The following is a 26,689-nucleotide window of genomic DNA, read 5'->3' as shown; positions in this document are numbered from 1 at the left end:
ATTACCCTCACCGACAACCTCTTGCGTTCTCGCCTTAGTCTAGGACAATTAAGGTATCTTAGGCACTTTGGGGTTGTTCCAAACAGTCAAGAACCACCCGATACGATTAAGTTCCTTAAAAAAACTAGACAAGCTTCATAACCAGCCTCTCGACACGGGGTCGTGTCCAACCAACACGCCCCCGTGTTCACCAAAAGATTCCCTTCTGACCCTTACGTCAGGATACGGACAAACTGTGTCAGAATTCTATCTGCACACGGGGCCGTGTCCAGGATGCTGTCGTTTTCTATAAATGCAGCCAAGAATTCTGCACATTTGGACCAACTTGGGACAGAGATTTGAAGGAATCTTCTCTCAACTATCCTAGGTATGTTCTAAAACAAGGTTCCAACAACCCATCATGTCCTTTCATCTTTTAACCATTTCCTTCTTCCTCATCTTTCTCCAAGAACCTCCATTAAAGTTTGAATTTTCAAGCTTTGTGGTAGGGATTTTTGAGTTTTGTTCAAGGAATCTTAGCAAAAATATGTTGTATAACATTGTTTTAAGTTACTAATGTTTAAAAAGACCCCACAAGTTCAGAAAATAACTTAAAACTTCAAGTTTCCTTGCTCCAAAACTCTGCAGAAAGATGAACACGGGGCCGTGCTCAATGAGCACGGGGCCGTGTCCAGTCTACTATTTCAGCAAATAAACTATTTTCAGTTTATTTTTCGTAGAATGTCGAGTGAAAACAGCGAGACATCTTCCGTGCATTCATCAAACAGTCGAAGAGGAAGGAGGCCCTCCATTGAAGCTACACTTGTGCACTATGTCATAGCATCAAGGGAGGCTCTCGACGAAATGACGTCAGTAGAGGAGGTCCTAATCGACCGTATTAACGGTCTTACGGTGGGACTTGAGAGTAGCTTCCAAGAGATTAACCTCTTGCACCAGAGGTTAAATATTCTTGTAACACCCCCGATGGAGCCGATGGAACGACATTCCGGCGGAACCTCCCATAGAGCATCAACAAGAAATCCCGGTGGAAGTCGCAACTCCTCAAACCAACGCCAACGAGCCCTCTTTTCTCCTCCCAAGGGAGGTGGAGGAGTGGCTCGCCGACATGTGAGGAAAGCCACACCCGGAAGAAGGAGTTCTATAAGGCCACATCTGACCAAGACTACTAGCTTCTTGGAAATTTTGCTAATTAAAATAACGTGTAGGCTAGAACTCCATGGTTTAATGCTTCTTGTGTTTTCTTATCTAGCTTAATATAAATTTAGGACTATGTAAGATCTCTCTATGGTTTTAATGGAATGATGGTTTTAAGGGTTGAATGGATCATAACAAATAAAACACTCTCATGGTGGTAAAGGATGATAAGGGAAACGAGAAACATGGCCCCATGCACAAGAACAAGGCCACCCGACAACAATTTCTCCATTACAGTAAGTTCAGCACGGGCCGTGCCCAGCCAACACGGCCTCGTGCTGAACACCCTGCAGAAAAATGCCCAGTTCAGGTAATTGGACACGGGCCGTGTTCACCGGACACGCCCCCGTGTCCAGGCTTCTGTTTCTTTTCTTTAATTATCGTTACTGGCACCTGAACACGGGGCCGTGTCTAGACCGCCAGTAACATAAATTTTTGCTTTTAACACCATGTTACACATTCAATCACCCTAAAAATTTATTTTTGGGACACATTGAGGACAATGTGTAATTTAAGTGTGGGGGGATGCTAAAACCTTGAATTTTGCAAGTCCTAATAACAAGCCTTACACAAAACTCTATTGGAACCGCTAATCACCCCAAATTCTTTTCAAAAATTTTCATTTTTTTTACTTGTCTAAAGTTTAAGTTGGGGAATTCTAAGACTAACAAGGTTATATTTTTACAAATTTACAACCGATAGCGTCGTGATAAAAAGAACCAACATAAGAAAATTATGAAACGGCATGACAAGCTTAGTTAAAATTCGATTATATATACTTGATCACATAAAAACCCATTCCCACAAAAAGTGAGTTTTGAGCCTTTATTGAGCATACAAATATACATCTTTATGCTAAATGCTCATTTTTCGTTTCCTGTGTGAATAGCCGCTTGGTTCTTACGACTCTAGAACTTGCCACGACAATTCATTCCCGGTCCTTACCAACTTAAACCCAAGTGAGTATATGATGGAGGCATTAGGACTAACCCTTTTTCTTTCAACACCATTATTTTTATTTTTTTTACCTACCCAAAAATCCCCTAATTAACCCCTTTGAGCCTAAACCTTTTTCATTTCTTACCCCCAAAACCCTTTTTACCCACCAAAAAACCCTTTTATTTTTACCCTTTATTTTAGTAACTAGCTCGGTTTTCGTGTGACTAAAAAAAGAGAGAGAGAGAGAGAGAGGGAATCTTACAATGAAGTTATAAATAAACAAACAAAGCTCCTAAAACAAAAGCTCTTATGAAACATTCTAAATAAATCATAACGAATAGGATTGTAAATAAATAAAAATAAAACCCAATAAAGATCTTGGATTCCCGACACTCTATGACAAGCCAAAACCTTCTCTTCTACCCATTCCATTTGGGAGTGTAAGCCACGTATTAAAGAGTTTCGCTTGAGGACAAGCAAAAATTCAAGTGTGGGGATATTTGATGTGTGTAAAATGCAACATATAAATTACATCAAACGAGGCATAAAACTAACCCTTTTTAAGTACTAATGTTGGAAAAAGAGTGTTTTTGTCTTCCTTTTGTATTTTCAGGATTAAATGAGCTCAAATTAACAAAAGAAGCAAAAAGACAGCTATATCTAACATAAATACAAGAAAAGGAATATAAGTGGATTGCCCGACCCCTCGACAGCATCCTCCCAAGCAAAACAGAGAAGGCAGAAGACTGAACACGCCCCGTGCTCAGCCAGCACGGGGCCGTGCCCAAGAAGCAGCAGATAAGACAAACCTATAGAAGCTTCTATTGCCCACCACGGGGCCGTGCCCAGTGAACACGGGGGCGTAGCGAAAGTACTGCAGGCGCATTAATTGTAATTGTGAATTACAATTAATGAGGAGAGAGATTGTCAGACAGGCACGAGGCCGTGCCCAGCGAACACGGGGCCGTGCCCAGGCTTCTGTTCAGCCTATAAATAGGAGTGCTTGGTTTCATTGCAACTCATCCCTTGGCACACCACCTCTCTCACACTTCATCCACCATCCACCACCATCACAACACCATCATCCACCACCATCATCCATTATCCATCATAGAGTGTGTGAGTCGTCTCGGGATCCAAGATTGATCGTAAGAGTTCTTGACAATCAAGGCCATGTTTGCCTAAGTCTCTTATATCACTTGGTGAAGACAAGTGTTTAGTATAATACTTTTTATTTTTAATCTTTTGCACTTTTTATTTGGTTTTGTATTAATGACTTTAATAACTAGTTGCTTATGTTGAAGGTGATTCTTCCTTATCGTTTGTCCGTGGTGTCTTGGCATTATTTTACTGTCTATATAAAATAAAAGATTTTCACCATTCATATCTCCACGGTCTATATGGAGGTATGTTGGCTACCTGGTCGGGGGTTAAGGGAACGGTTTGGTAAGGGTCTTGCCCTTGTTCAGCGTTTAGAGGTCCTGCAAGGGACTTGGGTCAAATTTAGTAGGATCTCCTTCAATACCCAAAGGTATTGGATGGCGAGGATCCAAACTCTTTGACCCCCTCATAAGTTAACTACTATTAATACCATAACCCGGCTATTTAGGACTGTATCCCTGCTGACTCAGACTACTTAGTTGAGGGTAACGTCACCTCCAAAAGAGGGGCCTACCATAATTTGCATTAATAACTTAATTCATTATCTTTCAATAATCCGACCCTTTAGGATTGTATCCTTGCTGACTCAAACTACTGGGTTGAGGGTAACGTTGCCTTCAAAAGAGGGGCCTACTACAATAACTAAGATAATCTTTTAAACAAGTGCAAAAGTGCGAAAATAATCAAAGGTTATACTAATACACGAGTCGGATCCAAGTGATTCATCTTGTCTATCTGTTTTTATTTTTATTTTATTTTTCAGCATTTAGTTAGTTTTATTTTCTTAGTTTAAAAATCTTTTTCTAACATTTTGATTTGTTTAGACGTTGAGGATAAACCGATACTAAAAGCTCTTGTGTCCTTGGACGACCTCGGTATCTTAGCAACACTATACTACGTCCACGATGGGTGCACTTGCCCATATGTGTGTTTAGTGTTAGTAAATATCGTGTTTTATAAATTTAAAACTTGGCTAAAAGTGTAAAAAGGGGCTTAAAATATACATCTAAAACATATATACACTGACACGCATCAAATTTGGTCTCCGTTTCCTGAACAGGGGTATCTTGACTTGGCTCAGTTGGGTTGTAGACTCATCGAGCACCCCGAGGACGAGCTCCATACTTTATTTGCCTATGTTCATCTACATCGCGCGAAAGGTGAATAAGGACTGACCACTCTGCCGCATTTCACTCATCGCGCTTTTCAAGATTTTCAGATATCCTCCGCTACTTTGTCCACTCAAACCCCGCTTCTCATGCTCCAAGAGATTGCTCATCCTTTGCGCATGATTTTGCCAATTAGGTTAGAGCCGATGCATGCCTTTCTCACTATGCGAGAAAAGGAGCCCGTTCACCTTCTCGTACCAAATGAATCCTTCGTCAATGTGCCTCTCCCACCGGATCCGAATGCTGAAATGTTTTTTGTCATGAAAGATCTCTGTTTCAACAATCAGGGGTATTTAGCAATTGTGGAGTTTAGGCTGCAGGGAGGGGACTGGAACCCTAAATAGCTATTAAGGTTCACGTTATTCCGGGTAACACCTAGTGGTCACGAGTTCTTATCTACTTTCCCACGATAGTTGTTGCAACAAGGATTCTTTCAATACAATGATTTTGTTTTGGAAGAATGTGACGGACTTGTAACACTAAGTGTTCACATGAGATTATCAAATGATCCGCTTCTCAATTGGATTCTTGTTATCATGCATTACGACGTTCACACCTTGAAATGGACATCGGAAACATTTGCCTTAGGCGTGACGCACCTCGGTCATACCTTTAGCTCTCGGCTAAAGGTGATGCCATTTTGAAGGTAAATTAATTCTACTCCTTTATTGACCTTTTAGTTGTCCCGTAAAATCATCATTTAACTTGTCTGTAGGGTAAGACTTGATTTTTTCAATAATCTAAACAAGTGACAACAAAATAACAGGACCATGGAATATGTTTATAATTTTTGGTAAAGTCGATGATTAGTCGTTTCTGCCCTTTATTTTTCATTGTCGTTCTTTTAGTAGTGTTTAGATAAAAATTTATAAATTATTCCTTAGAGGTTTCAGTTTCAGTGCTTTGTTCATATAACTGGTGTGAAACTGTTTATTTCAAGCAACATACTTTGACCCAAAAGTACCATTAGCCATCTACTGGTTAATAGAGTTTTGAGCGTCCACCAAGTCAGTTGTTCTTGTTTTCTTTTTATATGTATATCATTTGTTGTTGATATGTATTTCCTCAAGCTATAAACTCTCCTTAGATTGTAAATGTTGGAAAACATGATAACTAATGTAGATACAGGCAAATCAAACCTTTTTTTGTGGCATTTTTTGAGTTTATGGACCATGATTTAGGATGAAAACAGTAAAGTAACTTTTTAAAGAAAAGGGCCCAAAATTCTGTCATCCGCTTTGTTGAGCCAGCCCTGCTTGCTATCTTTTCATTCCTCATCAGTTCGGCTCCGAGCAGGATCCATTAACAAACATAAAAGATTTTTGAAGACTAAAAATTTGAAGTAGCGGCAGAACGTTAAAAGCGCAAACCATCCGCTTTTTATGCTGTTGCTGACTTTCTGTTAAAAGCGCGTACGTTAATAGATATACCGCATAAACCATCCGCTTTTTATGGCGGTCCATATCCAACGCCAAGCAGTGGGATAACAGTTGCGAGACCGAGGTGAGCGTTGTCAGGACCCGCACCTTGGCCAAAACACATACTAACCACCAGACCGTTTTTATTTCCTCCCTCCCGCAACAGTAATATACTGCCTGCTAAAAGAGGAATAGTTCTCCCTGAGACTTGCCCATCGGAAACCGCTCTAAAGGATCCATACTATCATCACCTTGTTGCTTGTGGTATTTACCGTTGTATTTTTTTATCAAAAGGTCATCGGGTCTTATGTTTATTACATTCTTATTCTTGATGTTGGTTATAGGTCACAAAGTTAAACTGATGGGAAGACACTGGTTGGCTAGGCAGCAGCAGAGATTCTCAAGATCTTTTTGGGTTGTAAGTAAACAAACTGTATTAACATCTTACTTTTAGTTCTCTATGGTATGGACAAAATTACTAGGGTTGAATGTTGTAAGTAAACCAACCGTATTTATATCTTAAATGTTTTGGTGTATTTATCACTTTTATCTATGGTATGGACAAAATTACTAGGTTTTGAAGGTTGTAAGTCAGTAAGCCGTAAATGTTTTGGTGTGTTTATCACTTTTATCTTATGGTACGGATAGTGTTACTAGGTTTGTTTGATGTTTTCATATTCCGTCATGCTTGTTAATGTTGGTGCCATTTGCAACTTGCTAATCCACTGCACACTTTTTAACTAATTCATAAAGTTCTCTTATTAATTCACAATCCAAATCCACTGGGTTTTACAACTTATTAGTTATCTGAAATGTTTTGTACAAATCCAATCTCAATACTTCTACCCTTGAGTCCAGAATTCTTCCTAGAGGATAAACTCAACTGAAAAGCACACTAGACTGGGGGGAGTTGAAGAGGCATGGTCCCAACTCCATGCACACATGACAGGGACCACACCACTTTTGTCCAGTATGATGCCTACATCAGCAAGACACATCCAGAAGCTTCTAGGAAGAAATCGCAGGTGACACCTAAAGATGCTCTCCCAGACAAAAAGGACAACACGTGTCACCAGTAGCTAGACGCCAGCTGGACCTGCGAGATATTCCTAGGACAGGCCAATAACCACTGCTGAAATTCTCCTATCTGGACAAATAGGGATGCACCACGTCATCCACTACTCTGGGAATGACAGAGGAGACCAAGAGGATATTCCCCTTGGTCGGGGCATTCAGCGGTAGTTGGCATTCAGCGGTAGCTGGCAAGGCCCTCCTTCCCTCCTTCATCCTTCGGCTATAAATAGGAGACTCCTCCCTCAGGTTTAACATTCTACTCTCTCTCTATTTCACCTACAACACACACTATTCTCCTCATAACAGTAATTATTCTCACGCCGGATGGTGGTCACAAGGAGAAACCCCCTATTCCCCTCCTTGTGTCGAGTCACCGGTGTTCTGTTTTGCAGGAACCCAGCATACGGCGAGTGGAGAGAGAGATTGAACCCTTAGACACAAGACGACCTAGCTGACTAGCCTAGTGTTAACTACTGTTTCATCACTCAGTCAGATCCTTTATAATCAAAAACCCAAATCAGATATAGAGAGAGTGAGTGACAAATAAGACCGGCCACGTGGATTAAATTTAGGGGTTTGATTGTTTGTTGAAGTTGATTGGGTAACCATTTCTACACTAATGATTATTTTTAAAAGTTTTTATTTTAAGCCGTTTCTATTTTAATTATGTACTCTTTTTCTAGTAACATAATTTTTATTTTGAATTATGTATTTTATTTTTTTTAGATATGTAATTTTTATTTAAGTTTATAATGTTTAAGTAGAGGAATAAATTAATAATAAATTGAGAAATGATTAAGAGGCTTTATTCCACACCATGGGTGTTAAGGGTGAAGCTATTTATAGCTCGCACCGTCTACGTGGCGCAAACTTATCGTTTTAACTAGCTAGAGGCTTTATTTCACATCACCCTACCTAATTGCAACTTATAACATTTTTTATGAGAATTTGAGTTGTTTGTGTACTTTGATTACATGCCATTTGATATGTTAATAACTTCATTATAACTATTCAACCCGCTTAGCACATTATATAAAATGGTTTACGCATGTGTTGTTGAATAGGCATTAAACAATTAATTTATAATTTGCTATTATTAACTTGTAAAGTAAGAGACAATTTCTGTTGTTTTACAAAGTTTTGGCATGGTTCTATGTTTGTTCGCTCGTATAAAGTGTTTGGGTTTGAAAGTCCATTAATACAATGACAATTTGTGTAAAGCTCATTACATGTTCTGTTTGCCATTGAAGACTTAGTTTGATAATGTTGTATGTTGGCTTGAGATGGTGAACTCAGTCCATATTGAAACATATATTGTTTACGTTAAATGCTGATGTTTTTCTGCCTTCTTACAATGGTCACATGACCCGCGCTTTGTAGGTATGTACTCTCGTGATTTCACAAGTTTATGGCTTATGGTTGGTTAACTTGATTCTATCACAATTCTTTATGTTTTTCATGGGTCATCGTACATATGTGGGACATAGAGGTGCTTTAACCGGTAGACGTGGGTTCAAATCCCTGCAAGACCGATCCTAACATAAAGAAAGGAGTTGGCGTGGTGGAAAGTAATTCATATCAAACTTTTAGATAACCTTGCATCAGTATTATTTATCATTTCGTAATGCATGTATATTGTCATATCAAACTTTTAGTAATTCATATCAAATTTCATTATAACTATTATTTATCAGCATTATTCCGTAGTAGTCGAACTGGATGTCATTCCACAAACCCAAGAAGACAAATAGGAGGTTGTACCCGAAAGCATCAAAGGATAAAAAAAAAAAACCCACCACAAAAGTAGTCGTCTGGTAAGGCTCAAAGCATACAAAGATAGTAGAGATTGGATTTGTACAAAACATTTCAGATAACTAATAAGTTGTAAAACCCACTGGATTTGGACTGTGAATTAATAAGAGAACTTTATGAATTAGTTAAAAGTGTGCAGTGGATTAGCAAGTTGAAAATGGCACCAACGTTAACAAGCATGACGGAATATGAAAACATCAAACAAACCTAGTAATATTGTCCATACCATAGAGAAAAGTGCTAAACACACCAAAACATTTAAGATGTAAATACGGTTTACTGACTTGCAACCTTCAAACCTAGTAATTTTGCCCCATACCATAGGTCAAAGTGACAATACACCAAAACATTTTAGATAAGGTTTACTTACTTACAGCCCAAAAGGATCTTGAGTGGATTTAAGAATCTGCTGCTGCTGCTGCAGAGTTTCAACTAAGCTTGGCCAACTATTGTTTTCCCATTGGTTTAACTTTGTGACCTAACAACCAACATTAACTTAGTTAGTTACTTGTAATAACCACCATAAGACCCAATGACATCTTGAGGGGGGAAAAAGTTTACCCCAGCCAGAAGCAACAAGGTGATGATAGTATGGCTCCTTTATAGCAGCTTCCTCGGGAGTTATAGGTCCTCTTCTTTTAACAAGCCGTACGTAATTTAGGCGGGAGGGAGGGAAAAAGAATTTTTGCACTAAGGAGTTCCCTCGTATTGGTACACAATATCTGAGATTCGGATAACAAAACATCATAATTAGCAAGGAAAACTGATACATCTCATAAATAGGATATCTTTTATAACGTAAACTTCATTATAAAATCGATACTTTTTTCCTACTTATTAAATTACACTATAGTATCAACTAGTGACAAATATCACATTTATTTACTTTTAAGTGAAGAGGTGAATATCTTAATTAGTTTTAGAACTCAGAGTGTTAACTGTACCAAGATACGGATATACATCATACGGATGTCGGTTCTTGGTAAAGGGTTCTTCTTCTTCTTCTTCTTCTTCTTCTGTCACTTGAGCTTCGGTACCTATTAAATAAAAATAAACTGTAGCATTGCACAAAATAACAGTTGACCAAAACGACCCAACCAAACGAGTGCTTACCAGATGCAGCCGCAGTTGCTGATGAACTCTCACCAAGATCCTCACAAGGGCGCTTTCGTTTCACTTGAGCCTTTCTACCTGTGTATGCATTAATTAAAAAGCTGATAAGATATCTTGATTAATGGTCAAACAAAATTACTTAAGGGTGTACATATTCAGACACCTTATCCCCTAAATCCACACCCTTCTAGACGCCTCGTATAGACCTATACGAGGCGTATAGGTTTGCTTTTCCCGACAGCTTCTGCACCTCGTACAACGTCACATCAGTCAACTTATACGGGGAGTCTAGCCCTGTACGAAGGGTCAATACGAAGGTACTTAGACGCCTCGTATAGGTCTATACGAGGCGTCTTGGACTGACCGATTTGACTATGATGAGACTATGTTCGACATGACTTAAAGGCATACGGGGAGTAAAGACCTATACGAGGCGTCTTTAACTCACATAAATTGCAACCTACAGTGCGTTCTTGGTCCACATCCGAGCATTCAACAAACAAACACTCACATTCTGTTTCTTCTTTTATTTGTCTTTGCGTTATTATCATCCCGGAGTGTTGAAATGTCATCATATTGGGACGGCAACTATATCTTCGGGCAGTATTCTAGCGAAAAGTGGGGGCACGAAGGCGTTCCGGTAACAGTTATTAGCGTAAATGTTTTAATTGCTTGTTGTTTTAGTTTATTATTTACTAATGATGATACGGTTGTCTATTTTGGAGGAGTCTGGCGTTCCCGATTCTAATGAGCAAGAGGAGGTTGTGTCTAGTATACAAGGAAAACAAAACAGCCCGTTTCTAGATTTGAACAAGCATCCTCCTGTTGATGAAACAGCCCCTGTAGATGACTCATACCATGCTAGTGGATACGGAGGAGACGGTGGATACGGAGGAGACGGTGGATACGGAGGAGACGGTGGATACGGAGGAGACGGTGGATACGGAGGAGACGGTGGATACGGAGGAGACGGTGGATACGGAGGAGACGGTGGATACGGAGGAGACGGTGGATACGGAGGAGACGGTGGATACGGAGGAGACGGTGGATACGGAGGACACCGTGGATACGGAGGAGACGGTGGATACGGAGGAGACAGTGGATACGGAGGAGACAGTGGATACGGTGGATACGGGGGATACGGTGGATACGGAGGAGACGGTGATCATCAGCAATTCATTTCCCCGGGCACTCCTTATGTTCATCAAAACAATTCGGACGTTGGAGGATATGGTGGTTATGGTGGATATGGTAGATATGGTGGTGAAGCACCTCCGATTCTGGACAGTCTGTACTTAAAAAAGACGGTATAAATTACTATTTTATTATTAATATTTTTATTATTATTATTATTATTATTATTATTATTATATTATTATTATATTATTATTATATTATTATTATTATATTATTATTATTATTATTATTATTATTATTAATATTGTCGATGTTACAGGTTTTCAACTCCTTAGATGAACTAAAGAAACGGATACAAGAAATAGCAAATGCGGATGGTTTCGTTATTGTCACCCGTCGATCAAAGAAAATCGGGGGAAGAACCGGGAGGGTATGGCTTGAATGTGATCGTGGTGGTGAGCACCAGAGTACAGCAACACTTAGAAAAGCTGGAAGCAAAAAAACCGGTTGCCCGTTTTACCTGCTAGCTGTTCGAAACCACCCGTATGAAACCTGGGAGATAAAAGACGGAACAATTGAACATAACCACGAACTTTGTGAGGACCTGTCGGCCCACGCGTTTGTGCGAAGGTTTACTCCAAGCGAAATGAAACTGATCGAGCAGCTGACAGCTCAAAACATGGAGCCGCGCAAAATATTTCAAACGATAAGGAAGCAGGACCCCGACAGGTTTCATGTTCAGAAAGACGTTCAAAACGTTGTAGCGAAGATTAGAGCCGAACAAAGACAAGGATTGACTCCCATGCAGTCACTAGAAAATGTGCTGATGAACAACGACTTTATTTACGAGACACGGGAAGAACCCGGAACAGAGATCGTAACAGAGATCTTCTTTCTTCATCAGGACTCGAGAGTCATGTGGCGTGCATTCCCCCACGTCATGATGATCGATGCAACGTACAAGACAAACATATACAATATGCCCTTTATCCAGATTGTTGGTATGACGCCTACCAACAAATCGTTTATTATCGCGCATGCCGTTGTTAGTAAAGAACGGGGTGATAACTTTGTGTGGGTGCTTGAGAGGGTTAAGGCATTGTTGGATGAATGTATGGAGCCACGTGTGATTTTAACGGATAGAGACCTAGCCCTTATGGGCGCGTGTGCTAAAGTATTTCCAGACGCCTCCAGGCTTCTTTGCAGGTGGCACATACAACAGAATGTTATGAAGCACTGCAAGGGTGCCTTCACAGACGACGACTGGAAGAAATTTATGTCATTCTGGGGGACATTGATTGAGTCTCCATCCATACCCATCTACGACTACCACTTGCGCAACATGCGAAAGCGACTTGTGGAGTGCAAACGTTCTAGTAAGTTTTTCTAATAACATACGACTCACCTATGCAAATTTTATTAAATTATTTTTACTTTTTAGGAGTCTTCAAATACGTGTACGATAACTGGCTAAAAGACTATAAGGAGATGTTTGTCTTTGCGTGGACTGATAAGAGGCGCAACTTTGGTAATCGTACTACAAACAGAGTTGAGAGCCAACATGCCAACTTAAAGAGATACGTCGAAGATAGGAGCTCGCTGGACCGTATAGTTGGTTGTGTCCGGGATATAGTTGAGACACAGTTCGGTGAAATAAGGAAGACTTTTCGAGAAAGCATCGAAAAAACAATGAAACACCACAAACGCCCGATGTTTCAACACCTACTTGGAAAAGTATCCCACAAAGCCCTTGACTTGTTGCATGGAGAGGCAATTAGGAGGCTAGATGTATTGGAGCGCTTTAATTCATCATGTGGTTGCCAAATGTGGCACAGCTGTGGGTTGCCCTGTGCTTGTAGGATAGAAAAGTACATGCGTGAAGGTAATAATTGTTGAACGTACAACACTTGTGTGATATATTTCCTTTTTTCATTTTACTTAAACAATATTGTTTTTAACCGTGAAGAGCGTCCGATTCAACTCGAAGACATAGACGTCTTCTAGCGGAAACTTAACTTCCAAAGTTGTAAATTGATAGACGACTCACTTGACGTGGTCGAAGAGCTAGATGTTGTTAGACAACAATTACAGTCGCACCCCCCAGCTCAGCAAAAAAGCCTGCTTTCAAAGATTAAAGCGGTGTTGACTCCAACGAAATCTACCAAGAAACCACCGGTTGTCCAACAAAATACTCGTGGCCGACCAACAACAAAGCAGGTACAAGAAAGGTTGGACGAGGCCTCTCGTATAGATGAAGAATTGAGGAGAAGCTCCTTCGGTGATGCAAACACGTGCTTTGAAGGTTCACGACAAAGTAAGTACGATAAACCTCGCCACAGCTCGTACGTTCCGTCTCAGGCCTCACGACAGTCGGTTATAAGGTCCCAAAAACCCAAAGCGACCCTAAGCCGTTCAAAGAGTTCTAAGAAGAAAGAGACACGAGATGATCACGGTTTTCCTTTAATCATTGGGGACGAGTACGTGGGAATCATCGAACGGTTTAAGTCTGACATTCCGCCAGTGTTCCATCCGTACGTCTCGTGCATACGAGATGTGATGCCGGACGGTCATTGTGGGTTTCGGTCTGTGGCTGTGGGCTTAGGGATGGATTAGAGTTCATGGGGGCTTATTAGGAGGGACCTTGTCCAAGAAATGGATCAGAACGAATCGATCTGGTTCCCAATATTTGAAGCATGGGCTGATGGTTATTTTCACACGCATCGTCAGGGCCTAATTTGGGATTCAGTGGCCGGTTGTGTGACAACCGGTAATTTACGGCTCTTAATTATGCGATTAACAGGAGATTAACGCAATAATAAATAGTGATTACAGCATAAATCAACTTAATTAGGCCTTTGGAGTGCCTAGGAATGCTTATCCGACTCTACAGTACGCGTATGAAAACTCGTGTGGAATCTGCGGAACATGAAATGACAACGGACTGATACCGTACGAAATAATGACGACGCTGACAAATATGGACGTTACACGAATATTTTATGCTCAGGGAGTTTGGGTCGCGATATCGGGTCTCATAGAAATTACGGGCCACCTACACATGAGATGGGCTTGTGGGCCCTGGGCCGAAGCCCAACACCCACAAATCTAAACCTGCATAACATCCTTTACAAGATCTTATAAGATCTACACTAAATCGCTACAAAATATACACTAGAGATTTGGTCTCAAAAATGGGAACATAAATTCTTATGGATAATAATTTGTTGAAAGATAATGACATTAACCTCTAAACAAAACCCACATTCACGTGTATAAAAAGGCCCATACCCCTCTTCAATTGGGCAGACCAAAAACAAATACACACACCTAAAGTTGATCTCCCTTCTCTCCCTCTCTTTCGGATATGTGAAAAGAACAACACCCAGACCAACCACAACATTCCCCTGCTCTCGATCGGTTGGTCAAGCCGACTGGAGCCAACATCAGCACCGATGCCAGCGACTTCCTCCTCCGGTAACACCCATACACCCCTGAATACCCCCCCTCTTTCGAGCAACAAGAACGACCACCACCACCACCACAGTCCGGTGGTGGTGCGACGGCGGAGACAGAGTCCGAGAGAGAGAGAGAGACTGAAAGAGAGAGAGACTGAAAGAGAGAGAGAAAAACCGGCGGTCCGATCGATTATCCAGTGGTCCGATCAATTATCCGGTCGGTTCATGTGTCTGATGGTCGGCATGATTTTCCGACGGGTTTCAAACTCCGGTCAGATTCGAGGGTTCAGATTCACTTCGGGCGGTTCAGTTTCGCGGCGGTGGAGTCGAACAGCAGCGGTGGTGCGTATGCTTCGACAAATTTTCGGTGTTCGGTGGGCAAACTAGTTCCGGTTCAGTTCTTGGAAGCTTCGGGTTCGGGTGGAGAGCGGTTCGAGTCACAACCGCGGTTCGGGTCTCCCGTAAGGCTCGGGTCAGATTATATGTTTAGGAATCGGATTCATGTTCGGGTCAAGCTTGGTTCGGGTTATTTTCATCTCAGATTTGAGTTCAGATTTGGTGGATTTTGAACTTCAGCTGATTGTTGATGTTAGTAATTTGCTCAGGAGGCTTATATTGTAGTTCTTTTCTTAAGGTAAATGCTATATAAATTTCAGATTTCAAAACATTTTAATTACATGTATTCTTTTTGGTTAAGAATTAACCGTTCAATACGGGTCAGATGTAAGGTGTGTTCGGTTCGGGTTCAGGTTAAGTTCAGCTCCGGGTCCGCATCTGAGAGTTCGGGTCTCGACTCAGTCCAACTCGGCCCCACTCAGCACGACTTAGTCCGGCTCGGTTCAACTCAGCTTACGGGTCCACTCGGTACGGGTCAACTCAGCTTACGAGTCAACTCGGTCAGTTCAGTCAAGCGGCTCGGTCAGCTTCAGTTTTGACTCGGTCAACTCGGGTCAAACCCGGTTGACTCAGTCAACTCAGCGAGTCAACCCGGGTCAACTTAGTCCGCGTTTCGACATGAAGACTTGGTAAAAACTAATGACACGTTTAGTATTTTCGTGATTTATACTTACGTGATAACGAGCTCGAACCAAACAAAATAACGAAAGTAATAGTTAAAGAGTACTTTGATTTATTATTTCGTTTTTATAAATTGATGATACGTAATTATTGTTGAGTATTGATTTGATTTTGAAAATATAAAGACAACTTGTGTTGTCGGGGCGTCCAAAAACAGAGGAAACTCTGCCTGTTTTTCGAGAAAATCCGTAAAAATAACGCGTTTTATTATATAACAAAAAAAAACAACGATTCGGAAACTATTTACAACAACAAACATAGTTGTTTTGAACTTCGGAAATTCGACGAATCCTTTTATAAAAATAAATATAGTTATGTATTTGTTTTCGACAGCAACCAAAACACATCCTTTATTAAATAAATATAGTGTTATATATATTTATTTCGGATATCGAACAACACGGTATCGCTTTCATAAAAATAAATAAATATAGTATATATTTATTTTAAGCATACAACGACTCGATGAAATTTTATAAATATAACTTTTATATTTATTTCAAACGCCGAAACGGCATATACGTATATTTTGGCAAATATACACAAGACGCAATATATAATACGAGTTTATTATATATTACTTTCATACGAATATTCCTTTATATCAACATACAACTTCTTAAAACGAGCTAACCAGTATAACTTCTTCGCTTATTTTAAGTTGACAATTTACGTCAAATCGTTCAGTTAACGATTCGGTAGAGCTCGGTAACACGTAGTTACCATTTTTGCTTAGAAACTTATTAGATATTCCATGTTAGGAATATTGTAGAATGCACGCTAGCAAGTCCCGCCTTGGAAACGACATCAAGAAGTCGTAAATTAGCTAGCTTTGCACAGGAATATTCAGGTGAGTTCATAACCCCACATTTTTACACTTTTATAAATGTTTTCGGGGTGGAAAGGCATGCACTTTTTGCAAAGCATACAAGAATTATATATTTAAACCATGTTACAAAGAACACAAATGGTTTATGAAATGCTTATGATTTATACCGGTTTTCCAGACAAGCGTATTTTTTTTAAAATACAAATACAAGAGTTTACAAATACATGAGTTATGGTATGAAAATATAAAAAGCACACTTGGTGAGAACGAGTACCAAGTGTGTAGCGATATAAGAATACAAGAAATACACTTGGTGAGAAACGAGTACCAAGTGTGATGTGATATAAGAATACGGGAAGCGCGCTTGGTGAGAAACGAGTACCAAGTAGGATGCGCTATGAAAAAATGATGCGAGGAATCGTGTCACGAATAGGGTACAGAAGCACCATTAATCAACAATATACCTAGACCGCAGAACAAAAGGTTAGATCTAACGGGTGCCGGGCAGCCACACTCTCGATGAGGGCGAGTATCGAGTAGTGCTTTTGTGTCTCAGAATATACCAATTAAATGCCTAAGGTTTGGTGACTTCCTATGTCGTGTCACATGTTAATGGCTTTGCAACCCATTAACAATCCTGATATTTACAGGAATACTTTAATTACATAAAATTCATACCATACTAAAACTTGATTAATACTTGAAGTACGTGGGGTACTCTGGAAAACTTGAATTAAACTTGAGTACGTTGGGTACTCAAGAAAACGGGAACTAACTTGAGTACGTGGGGTACTCAAGAGAAATGTGAATTATACATAAGTAAGAATGCGTGATGTGTACAAGAAAATGATTTTTTTAAAATTCGTTTTCTCAACAATACTTCAAAAACCGGTTACTTCAAAAAGATTTATTTCAAATCTTTTACAAACAAACTATGAACTCGCTCAACTTTATGTTGACTTTTTCGCATGTTTCTTTCTCAGGTTGCATTTTAAGACAAGGCACGGTTGGAATAGGAGGACCATGAAGAGTCGAGTACTTAGTGGGCGTTCAACTTCTAAAAGACTTAGATTGTTTGCTTCCGCTGTGCAATGAAGATACCAGTCCAGTCACGCCAATGCTCTGATAATTTCGGGGTGTGACAGATTGGTATCAGAGCTATAGGTTACAGCGAATAGGGTTTTCTGAGAAGATACCTAGGCTCTAACCTCATTTTCCTCTGGGAACTTAGAATATTAAAACCTGGACACATAAAGAACGCCTAGTACTCGAATATGGTCTCCAACCGTTGCCGAAAAACAAACAGTCAAGATTTTTGTTTTCAAACATACGCTAAAGTGGTGTTTTACACACGGTACACAAAACAGTCGCATACAGTACACAAAACTCTGAGAATTTAGGAAACATGCATTTAAGACCTTCGGAAACTCATGTAGAAGTTCATTAAAGGTCACCACGTAGGTACCACGTTTATTAACTCGGACAAACGTCATTTTTATGTCATCTATGCTATTTAGCCGAGCAGGTAACCTACGCAAAACGAAGCACGAGCGTGCAAAAGTACACGAAAACTCGATCAACGGAGGTTGAAGTATGTCACATACGACTATCAAGGCGATGCCTTAGAAAGGACACGATGGCGCAATTCAGCAACGACGCTAGATCCTGTCAGCACGAAAACTATCGATCAGGAAGCGGCGATTTGGCACGCGGTCCTGCAAACGACACGAGCCATGCTAAGGAAAAGACGCAAGTCACCGTATCCCCCCTATCTGAATAATGACAAGTACGCTATGTTTGACATTCCATGTTAATGTCACCTAACAACTGGTCGTCACATGCAACCCCAGGTAAAGTCCTTAAATTTCTTTTATTGAAATTTCGACTTTCACACTTACTGAGTAGATTTTCGTATCTCTACTCCTCTTGATGGTTATTGTGTCACGATCATTTCTTTCAGTATAGCGAATATTCATTTGCTTCATTTCTTGAAAATTCATATGTTACGCATGCATCGTTTGTTACGCATGTGGTTTCGTTTCGAATAAAGCGTTTCATTGAAGTTCAAATATTGTTTCGCTAAATCTTATTGTTGATTTGTGATTCGAATGACCCGCATTATTGAAATTGTTGGCTTCCTTTGTAATCAAGTCAACACGTTCTCTTGAAATTTCTTTTCTTTTCAAGTTACATACATGGTTTTCGTTGTGACCATGCCGAAAGTTTTCTTGTCGATACATGCAATTATTGTCGGCTTGCGCCGAAGTCAAATTCAATTGTTTGAACTTCTTCATTTCACATATTCAATTCAAGACACCATATGATGTATTGAAAACATCGTATTCGAATTCGTTTTAACAATCGTTTCATTGTTCCGAGTCGTAGTACATTTGTTTGATCTACGACTCCATTAAGTCGTTTGTTGATTTCGACACCTTGTGGTGTCAATACAGACTTGTAGCTTGGGCTAATCATGATTAAACGTTTTATGCAAAACACAGGTGATACTTGTTCGATCACCGCTATATTTGAATTGTTTCATTCACTACGACACCTTGTGGCGTCGGTAGAACTTGCAGCTTGGGCTGATCATGATCGAGCGTTTCATGCAAACTAGTACATTTGAGCTTGTTGAAATCTAAATTCATTTATTGGATGCAAGCATTTCTAGAATTCATTTGCGTCTTGTGATACGTCCTTGAATTCACATCATTCGAATAAGTCTTGATTCGATTTCATGATTGTTCACTTTGGTACTATTCGTATTTTCTACGCATAACGTAACTCTAGGGAGTTAACGTAGTCTAAATTTCGAGGACGAAATTTTCTTAACAGGGGGAGACTGTGACAACCGGTAATTTACGGCTCTTAATTATGCGATTAACAGGAGATTAACGCAATAATAAATAGTGATTACAGCATAAATCAACTTAATTAGGCCTTTGGAGTGCCTAGGAATGCTTATCCGACTCTACAGTACGCGTATGAAAACTCGTGTGGAATCTGCGGAACATGAAATGACAACGGACTGATACCGTACGAAATAATGACGACGCCGACAAATATGGACGTTACACGAATATTTTATGCTCAGGGAGTTTGGGTCGCGATATCGGGTCTCATAGAAATTACGGGCCACCTACACATGAGATGGGCTTGTGGGCCCTGGGCCGAAGCCCAACACCCACAAATCTAAACCTGCATAACATCCTTTACAAGATCTTATAAGATCTACACTAAATCGCTACAAAATATACACTAGAGATTTGGTCTCAAAAATGGGAACATAAATTCTTATGGATAATAATTTGTTGAAAGATAATGACATTAACCTCTAAACAAAACCCACATTCACGTGTATAAAAAGGCCCATACCCCTCTTCAATTGGGCAGACCAAAAACAAATACACACACCTAAAGTTGATCTCCCTTCTCTCCCTCTCTTTCGGATATGTGAAAAGAACAACACCCAGACCAACCACAACATTCTCCTGCTCTCGATCGGTTGGTCAAGCCGACTGGAGCCAACATCAGCACCGATGCCAGCGACTTCCTCCTCCGGTAACACCCATACACCCCTGAATACCCCCCCTCTTTCGAGCAACAAGAACGACCACCACCACCACCACAGTCCGGTGGTGGTGCGACGGCGGAGACAGAGTCCGAGAGAGAGAGAGAGAGACTGAAAGAGAGAGAGACTGAAAGAGAGAGAGAAAAACCGGCGGTCCGATCGATTATCCAGTGGTCCGATCAATTATCCGGTCGGTTCATGTGTCTGATGGTCGGCATGATTTTCCGACGGGTTTCAAACTCCGGTCAGATTCGAGGGTTCAGATTCACTTTGGGCGGTTCAGTTTCGCGGCGGTGGAGTCGAACAGCAGCGGTGGTGCGTATGCTTCGACAAATTTTCGGTGTTCGGTGGGCAAACTAGTTCCGGTTCAGTTCTTGGAAGCTTCGGGTTCGGGTGGAGAGCGGTTCGAGTCACAACCGCGGTTCGGGTCTCCCGTAAGGCTCGGGTCAGATTATATGTTTAGGAACCGGATTCATGTTCGGGTCAAGCTTGGTTCGGGTTATTTTCATCTCAGATTTGAGTTCAGATTTGGTGGATTTTGAACTTCAGCTGATTGTTGATGTTAGTAATTTGCTCAGGAGGCTTATATTGTAGTTCTTTTCTTAAGGTAAATGCTATATAAATTTCAGATTTCAAAACATTTTAATTACATGTATTCTTTTTGGTTAAGAATTAACCGTTCAATACGGGTCAGATGTAAGGTGTGTTCGGTTCGGGTTCAGGTTAAGTTCAGCTCCGGGTCCGCATCTGAGAGTTCGGGTCTCGACTCAGTCCAACTCGGCCCCACTCAGCACGACTTAGTCCGGCTCGGTTCAACTCAGCTTACGGGTCCACTCGGTACGGGTCAACTCAGCTTACGAGTCAACTCGGTCAGTTCAGTCAAGCGGCTCGGTCAGCTTCAGTTTTGACTCGGTCAACTCGGGTCAAACCCGGTTGACTCAGTCAACTCAGCGAGTCAACCCGGGTCAACTTAGTCCGCGTTTCGACATGAAGACTTGGTAAAAACTAATGACACGTTTAGTATTTTCGTGATTTATACTTACGTGATAACGAGCTCGAACCAAACAAAATAACGAAAGTAATAGTTAAAGAGTACTTTGATTTATTATTTCGTTTTTATAAATTGATGATACGTAATTATTGTTGAGTATTGATTTGATTTTGAAAATATAAAGACAACTTGTGTTGTCGGGGCGTCCAAAAACAGAGGAAACTCTGCCTGTTTTTCGAGAAAATCCGTAAAAATAACGCGTTTTATTATATAACAAAAAAAAACAACGATTCGGAAACTATTTACAACAACAAACATAGTTGTTTTGAACTTCGGAAATTCGACGAATCCTTTTATAAAAATAAATATAGTTATGTATTTGTTTTCGACAGCAACCAAAACACATCCTTTATTAAATAAATATAGTGTTATATATATTTATTTCGGATATCGAACAACACGGATTCGCTTTCATAAAAATAAATAAATATAGTATATATTTATTTTAAGCATACAACGACTCGATGAAATTTTATAAATATAACTTTTATATTTATTTCAAACGCCGAAACGGCATATACGTATATTTTGGCAAATATACACAAGACGCAATATATAATACGAGTTTATTATATATTACTTTCATACGAATATTCCTTTATATCAACATACAACTTCTTAAAACGAGCTAACCAGTATAACTTCTTCGCTTATTTTAAGTTGACAATTTACGTCAAATCGTTCAGTTAACGATTCGGTAGAGCTCGGTAACACGTAGTTACCATTTTTGCTTAGAAACTTATTAGATATTCCATGTTAGGAATATTGTAGAATGCACGCTAGCAAGTCCCGCCTTGGAAACGACATCAAGAAGTCGTAAATTAGCTAGCTTTGCACAGGAATATTCAGGTGAGTTCATAACCCCACATTTTTACACTTTTATAAATGTTTTCGGGGTGGAAAGGCATGCACTTTTTGCAAAGCATACAAGAATTATATATTTAAACCATGTTACAAAGAACACAAATGGTTTATGAAATGCTTATGATTTATACCGGTTTTCCAGACAAGCGTATTTTTTTTAAAATACAAATACAAGAGTTTACAAATACATGAGTTATGGTATGAAAATATAAAAAGCACACTTGGTGAGAACGAGTACCAAGTGTGTAGCGATATAAGAATACAAGAAATACACTTGGTGAGAAACGAGTACCAAGTGTGATGTGATATAAGAATACGGGAAGCGCGCTTGGTGAGAAACGAGTACCAAGTAGGATGCGCTATGAAAAAATGATGCGAGGAATCGTGTCACGAATAGGGTACAGAAGCACCATTAATCAACAATATACCTAGACCGCAGAACAAAAGGTTAGATCTAACGGGTGCCGGGCAGCCACACTCTCGATGAGGGCGAGTATCGAGTAGTGCTTTTGTGTCTCAGAATATACCAATTAAATGCCTAAGGTTTGGTGACTTCCTATGTCGTGTCACATGTTAATGGCTTTGCAACCCATTAACAATCCTGATATTTACAGGAATACTTTAATTACATAAAATTCATACCATACTAAAACTTGATTAATACTTGAAGTACGTGGGGTACTCTGGAAAACTTGAATTAAACTTGAGTACGTGGGGTACTCAAGAAAACGGGAACTAACTTGAGTACGTGGGGTACTCAAGAGAAATGTGAATTATACATAAGTAAGAATGCGTGATGTGTACAAGAAAATGATTTTTTTAAAATTCGTTTTCTCAACAATACTTCAAAAACCGGTTACTTCAAAAAGATTTATTTCAAATCTTTTACAAACAAACTATGAACTCGCTCAACTTTATGTTGACTTTTTCGCATGTTTCTTTCTCAGGTTGCATTTTAAGACAAGGCACGGTTGGAATAGGAGGACCATGAAGAGTCGAGTACTTAGTGGGCGTTCAACTTCTAAAAGACTTAGATTGTTTGCTTCCGCTGTGCAATGAAGATACCAGTCCAGTCACGCCAATGCTCTGATAATTTCGGGGTGTGACAGGTTGTGGGGAGAATCACTGGATGGACTTCCCCTTTGCAGGACTTCTTATTGCACAAACGTACGGTATCGGGGTGCACCTGTTAACGACAACCATGGGTGCGAGTTCCACTTACTTCCCAATACTAAGTCCTCCGGCTAATCAACAACCATTATTCATAACGCTTACACATGTTAACGAGAACCACTTCATACATGTTAAGCTGGAAGGGGATTATCCTATGCCACCAGCACACGGGCTATGGTTGACCCACCGAAGACCCCATACAGAACAATGGGAAGATATGTACTTGCCACGTCTAGAATGGTATACATCGATAATGAATCCTCGGCCAAGATCAAACCCCAGTCTTAATTACATAGATAGTTACACGGAAGAATGATTTTTGTAATTAATAGTATTTTATTGTAATTAATAGAATTTTATTTTAATTAATAGTATTTTATTGTAATTAATAGTATTTTATTTTAATTAATAGTATTTTATTGTAATTAATAGTATTTTTTTTGTAATTAATACTATTTTTTTGTAATTAATAGTGTTTTTTTGTAATTAATACTATTTTTTTGTAATTAATAGTATTTTTTTGTTATTAATACTATTTTTTTTTAATTTTCTACAAAAAATACAACTGTACGACTCGTACAGAACTAGACCCCTCGTATATAGTTGCACAAAAGACCATTTAGCCCCTGATATGCCCCCAATCTAGGCTTATTTCAGGGGCTAAAAAGTAATTTCACTTAAACCAGACGCCTCGTATAGTGCTATACTGAGCGTCTATCAGAGCGGGTTTTTGAAAATTCAAATTTTGAATATCTGAATTTCAAAATTTGAATTTTTTGAAAATGGACGCTTCGTATAGACCTGTACGAGGCGTCTATTTGAGCGGTAACAATTCTTTTCTTTTAAATTTGAATTTTGAAAATATTATTGGTTAATTACTATTTTACCCCTGTTTAGACCCCAGTATAGCCTTTTAGCAGGGGCTCAAAGGTAATTTCAAGCCTGTACGATTCGTACAGGTCTGTACGAGGAGTACAAATGAGGCGATTACTTTATCACCTTTTTCTTTTTTTATTATTAAAATGTATTATTAAATGACCATTTTGCCCCTGTGTAGCCCTCCGTATAGCCTTTTTTCAGGGGCAAAATGGTAATTAACCATTCCAGAAATATCTTTTTGGTTTGGTTAATTACCATTTTGCCCCTGAAAAAAGGCTATACGGAGGGCTAAACAGGGGCAAAATGGTCATTTAACAAAAAGAATAGACGCTTCGTATAGATCTATACGAGGCGTCTAGGCTTCGTATAACACAGGGGGGGGGGCTAGACGACACAGATCATACACCCAAACAAAAAACACACACATACGCTGCTGCTTGATCTATACGCGTCGGACGTATTTTCAACCGTATTTTTGAAGAATCGAAGCATTACCGGTACGTATTTCATCCCCTAGTTAAGTATTTTTGTCTCGTTTATGCCTTTAGACCGTAGGTTTGCCCTGAATTTGAATTTTGTTGGGTTTTGGGGGTTTTAGTATGATGATGATGATGAACTTGTAGAACAGGACGCCGAGTATAGCCCTATACGAGGGCTATACGAGGGTCTGAATTTTTTTTTTATTATTATTGTTATTATTGTTTATTGTTATTATTATTATTATTAATTATTATTATTGTTATTATTTATTAATTATTATATTATTATTATTATTATTTATTAATTATTATTATTAAAAACATTATTATTATTTTTATTTATTATTTATTAATTATTATTATATTCTTATTATATTATTATTATTATTATTATTAATATTATTATTGTTATTAAATATTATTATTATTATTATTATTTATTAATTATTATTATTAAAACATTATTATTATTATTAATATTATTATTGTTATTAGATATTATTATTATTATTATTATTATTATTATTATTATTATTATTTATTAATTATTATTATTAAAAACATTATTATTATTGTTATTTATTATTTATTAATTATTATTATATTATTATTATATTATTATTATATTATTATTATTATTATTATTATTTATTTATTTATTTATTATTGTTTTATTTATTATTGTTTGTATACGTATACAGTATTTATTATGGAGGACGATCTGATACCGGGCGATGACATTCACATAGAGCCGGTTCAGCAGGGTCCACGACGGAGACAGCGACCGCCTGTGGATACGCTGCAGGGGCATCCATATCTTGAGTTTCCCGACGGCACTGACGCCGCCCGTCATTGCCAGAAGCTTAGGAGGATGCACGTTGGATCGCATGCATCGATCGACTGGGATGCGATGGAGGAGATTGCTGAGACGCCGAGAGTGCGTCGGTTTATACCTATCGATTCGCCGTGGCATCGTCTTTTTGATTTGGCGCACACGCCGACCTACAGGGAGCTGCTGGTCGAGTTCCTTTCGTCATTCACGTTTCACCCTCCTGGGGAGCCAGTGCCGCTTCCGTACCCAGGTGCTCCCCATCCGCCTGAGGTTTCTTTCAGGCTTGCTGGCGTTATGCGTTCGATGACGCTAGCACAGTTTGCGGTGCATTGTGGTTTATACATGCAGGAGGAGATCGAGACTGAGATTTACACAGCGGGGCTAGTGGTGGTTGAAAAACCCACTCTTGTAGGGTTTTGGCAGGTGATTGCGGGGGCGGATCATTGGGAGCACGAAAAGTCGAAGGGGAGGGTGTCGTTTGTTAGGGACCCACTATACAGGTATGTACGTTTATTATTGCAATTATTGTGATTATATGCACTGTTTATTAATCTCTGTTTTTGTATTTCGCTAACACTATCTGCAGGTATCTGCACCATTTGCTCGCCACTTCTATTTCAGCGCGCGGCTACAGCCGTGAGTGGTGTACGACCACAGATCTTTTTTTCCTTTACTGTTTGTTGTATAGGAGGCCGTGCGCGCTAGCACACGGTCTAGCCCAGTACTTCGCCTCCGGCCATCACCGGCAGGAGCGCGGATTTTTGTATGGCGGGGCGTACGTGACCGTCATTGCCCGTTCATTGGGCCTCGTACCACACCAGGACCCACATCTACGGACGCCGGCCATCATGCCGACGCGGATGGGTATGCAGTCGCTATGGGGGATGAGGGTTATCAGGAGGTTCCCCATTGGCCCGCGGTTTAAAAACCGCGAAGGGGGCGTATGGACAGAGCAGGCCTTACCAGAGCATTTCGAGCCCGTTCATCCTCCTGCAGATCCTGCTGATGTAGTGCCCGTGGAGGACCCTCCGGAGGATCTAGACGGTGCAGCGGAGCCACAGCCACCGCCACCTGCCGGGGCACCTCAGTTTCCACGTCACGTTATTCGAGGTCGTGCCCCAGGAGCTGCGCTACATCCGGATGTACGAGCCAGGCTTGACAGGCTCGACGATTTGGTAGGTTGGCTGGTACGGGCGGAGCAGGATAGACGAGAGAGAGAGGGATTACCCCCGATACCGCTTCCACCGGTTCGAGCACCACATCAGGAGCACCAGCCGCAGCAGCAGCATCAGGATTCAGATTCGGATTTGGATGCATAGACCCGTTGTTGTTTTTATTGTTATTATGGATGTACAAACTTATCTTATATATTTTTGTTATGGATGTAAACAGTTATCTTATATATGTCATATTTATGTTTGTTTTCAGTTATTCGGTTACTTAATGATTGTTGTCTTAAATT

General features: G+C 39.9%; 3 protein-coding genes and 3 long non-coding RNA genes across 8 annotated transcripts in view; 4 read left to right on the top strand and 2 right to left on the bottom strand.

Annotated features, from left to right (window-relative positions):
* Nucleotides 1–8,976: 8,976 nt before the first annotated feature.
* On the bottom strand, nucleotides 8,977–9,773 carry LOC118482796. The gene is made up of 3 exons (XR_004868834.1): nucleotides 9,712–9,773; nucleotides 9,329–9,489; nucleotides 8,977–9,245 (listed from the first exon to the last, which is right to left on the bottom strand). It is a non-coding gene; the product is annotated as an uncharacterized LOC118482796 (long non-coding RNA).
* The window catches only part of LOC110884637, a 43,421-nt gene continuing 26,501 nt past the window's right edge, over nucleotides 9,770–26,689 (bottom strand). The window contains exons 5-6 of the mRNA XM_035978463.1: nucleotides 9,881–9,958; nucleotides 9,770–9,804 (exon numbers count right to left, since the gene is read on the bottom strand). The gene's annotated coding sequence lies outside the window, so the exon portion shown is untranslated. The remainder of the gene's footprint in view (nucleotides 9,805–9,880; nucleotides 9,959–26,689) is intronic.
* On the top strand, nucleotides 11,927–26,656 carry LOC110884635. Its single transcript, XM_035978462.1, has 3 exons — nucleotides 11,927–12,393; nucleotides 25,097–25,727; nucleotides 25,814–26,656. The coding sequence occupies exons 1-3, from the start codon at nucleotides 11,934–11,936 to the stop codon at nucleotides 26,544–26,546; spliced, it is 1,824 nt and encodes a 607-aa protein (XP_035834355.1). The 5' UTR covers nucleotides 11,927–11,933; the 3' UTR covers nucleotides 26,547–26,656.
* Nucleotides 13,390–23,369, top strand: LOC110884636. Its single transcript, XM_022132361.2, has 2 exons — nucleotides 13,390–13,769; nucleotides 22,974–23,369. Exons 1-2 carry the CDS (start codon nucleotides 13,670–13,672, stop codon nucleotides 23,351–23,353), a joined length of 480 nt encoding a protein of 159 aa, XP_021988053.1. The 5' UTR covers nucleotides 13,390–13,669; the 3' UTR covers nucleotides 23,354–23,369.
* Nucleotides 14,015–16,380, top strand: LOC118482794. Of its 2 annotated transcripts, none has more exons than XR_004868830.1 (3): nucleotides 14,015–15,106; nucleotides 15,194–15,497; nucleotides 16,311–16,369. It is a non-coding gene; the product is annotated as an uncharacterized LOC118482794 (long non-coding RNA). The 2 variants fall into 2 exon arrangements; XR_004868831.1 differs by having other exon boundaries at nucleotides 14,016–15,106; nucleotides 16,322–16,380.
* LOC118482795 lies at nucleotides 19,205–21,830 on the top strand. 2 transcript variants are annotated; one of them, XR_004868833.1, is made up of 3 exons: nucleotides 19,205–20,556; nucleotides 20,644–20,947; nucleotides 21,772–21,830. It is a non-coding gene; the product is annotated as an uncharacterized LOC118482795 (long non-coding RNA). The 2 variants fall into 2 exon arrangements; XR_004868832.1 differs by having other exon boundaries at nucleotides 21,761–21,819.

This window comes from Helianthus annuus, chromosome 10 (assembly GCF_002127325.2).
Source record: "Helianthus annuus cultivar XRQ/B chromosome 10, HanXRQr2.0-SUNRISE, whole genome shotgun sequence".
In the NCBI taxonomy this organism is placed as follows: domain Eukaryota; kingdom Viridiplantae; phylum Streptophyta; class Magnoliopsida; order Asterales; family Asteraceae; genus Helianthus; species Helianthus annuus.
The sequence above is the reverse complement of the archived record's forward strand: the minus strand, read 5'-3'. Positions and strand labels throughout refer to the sequence as shown.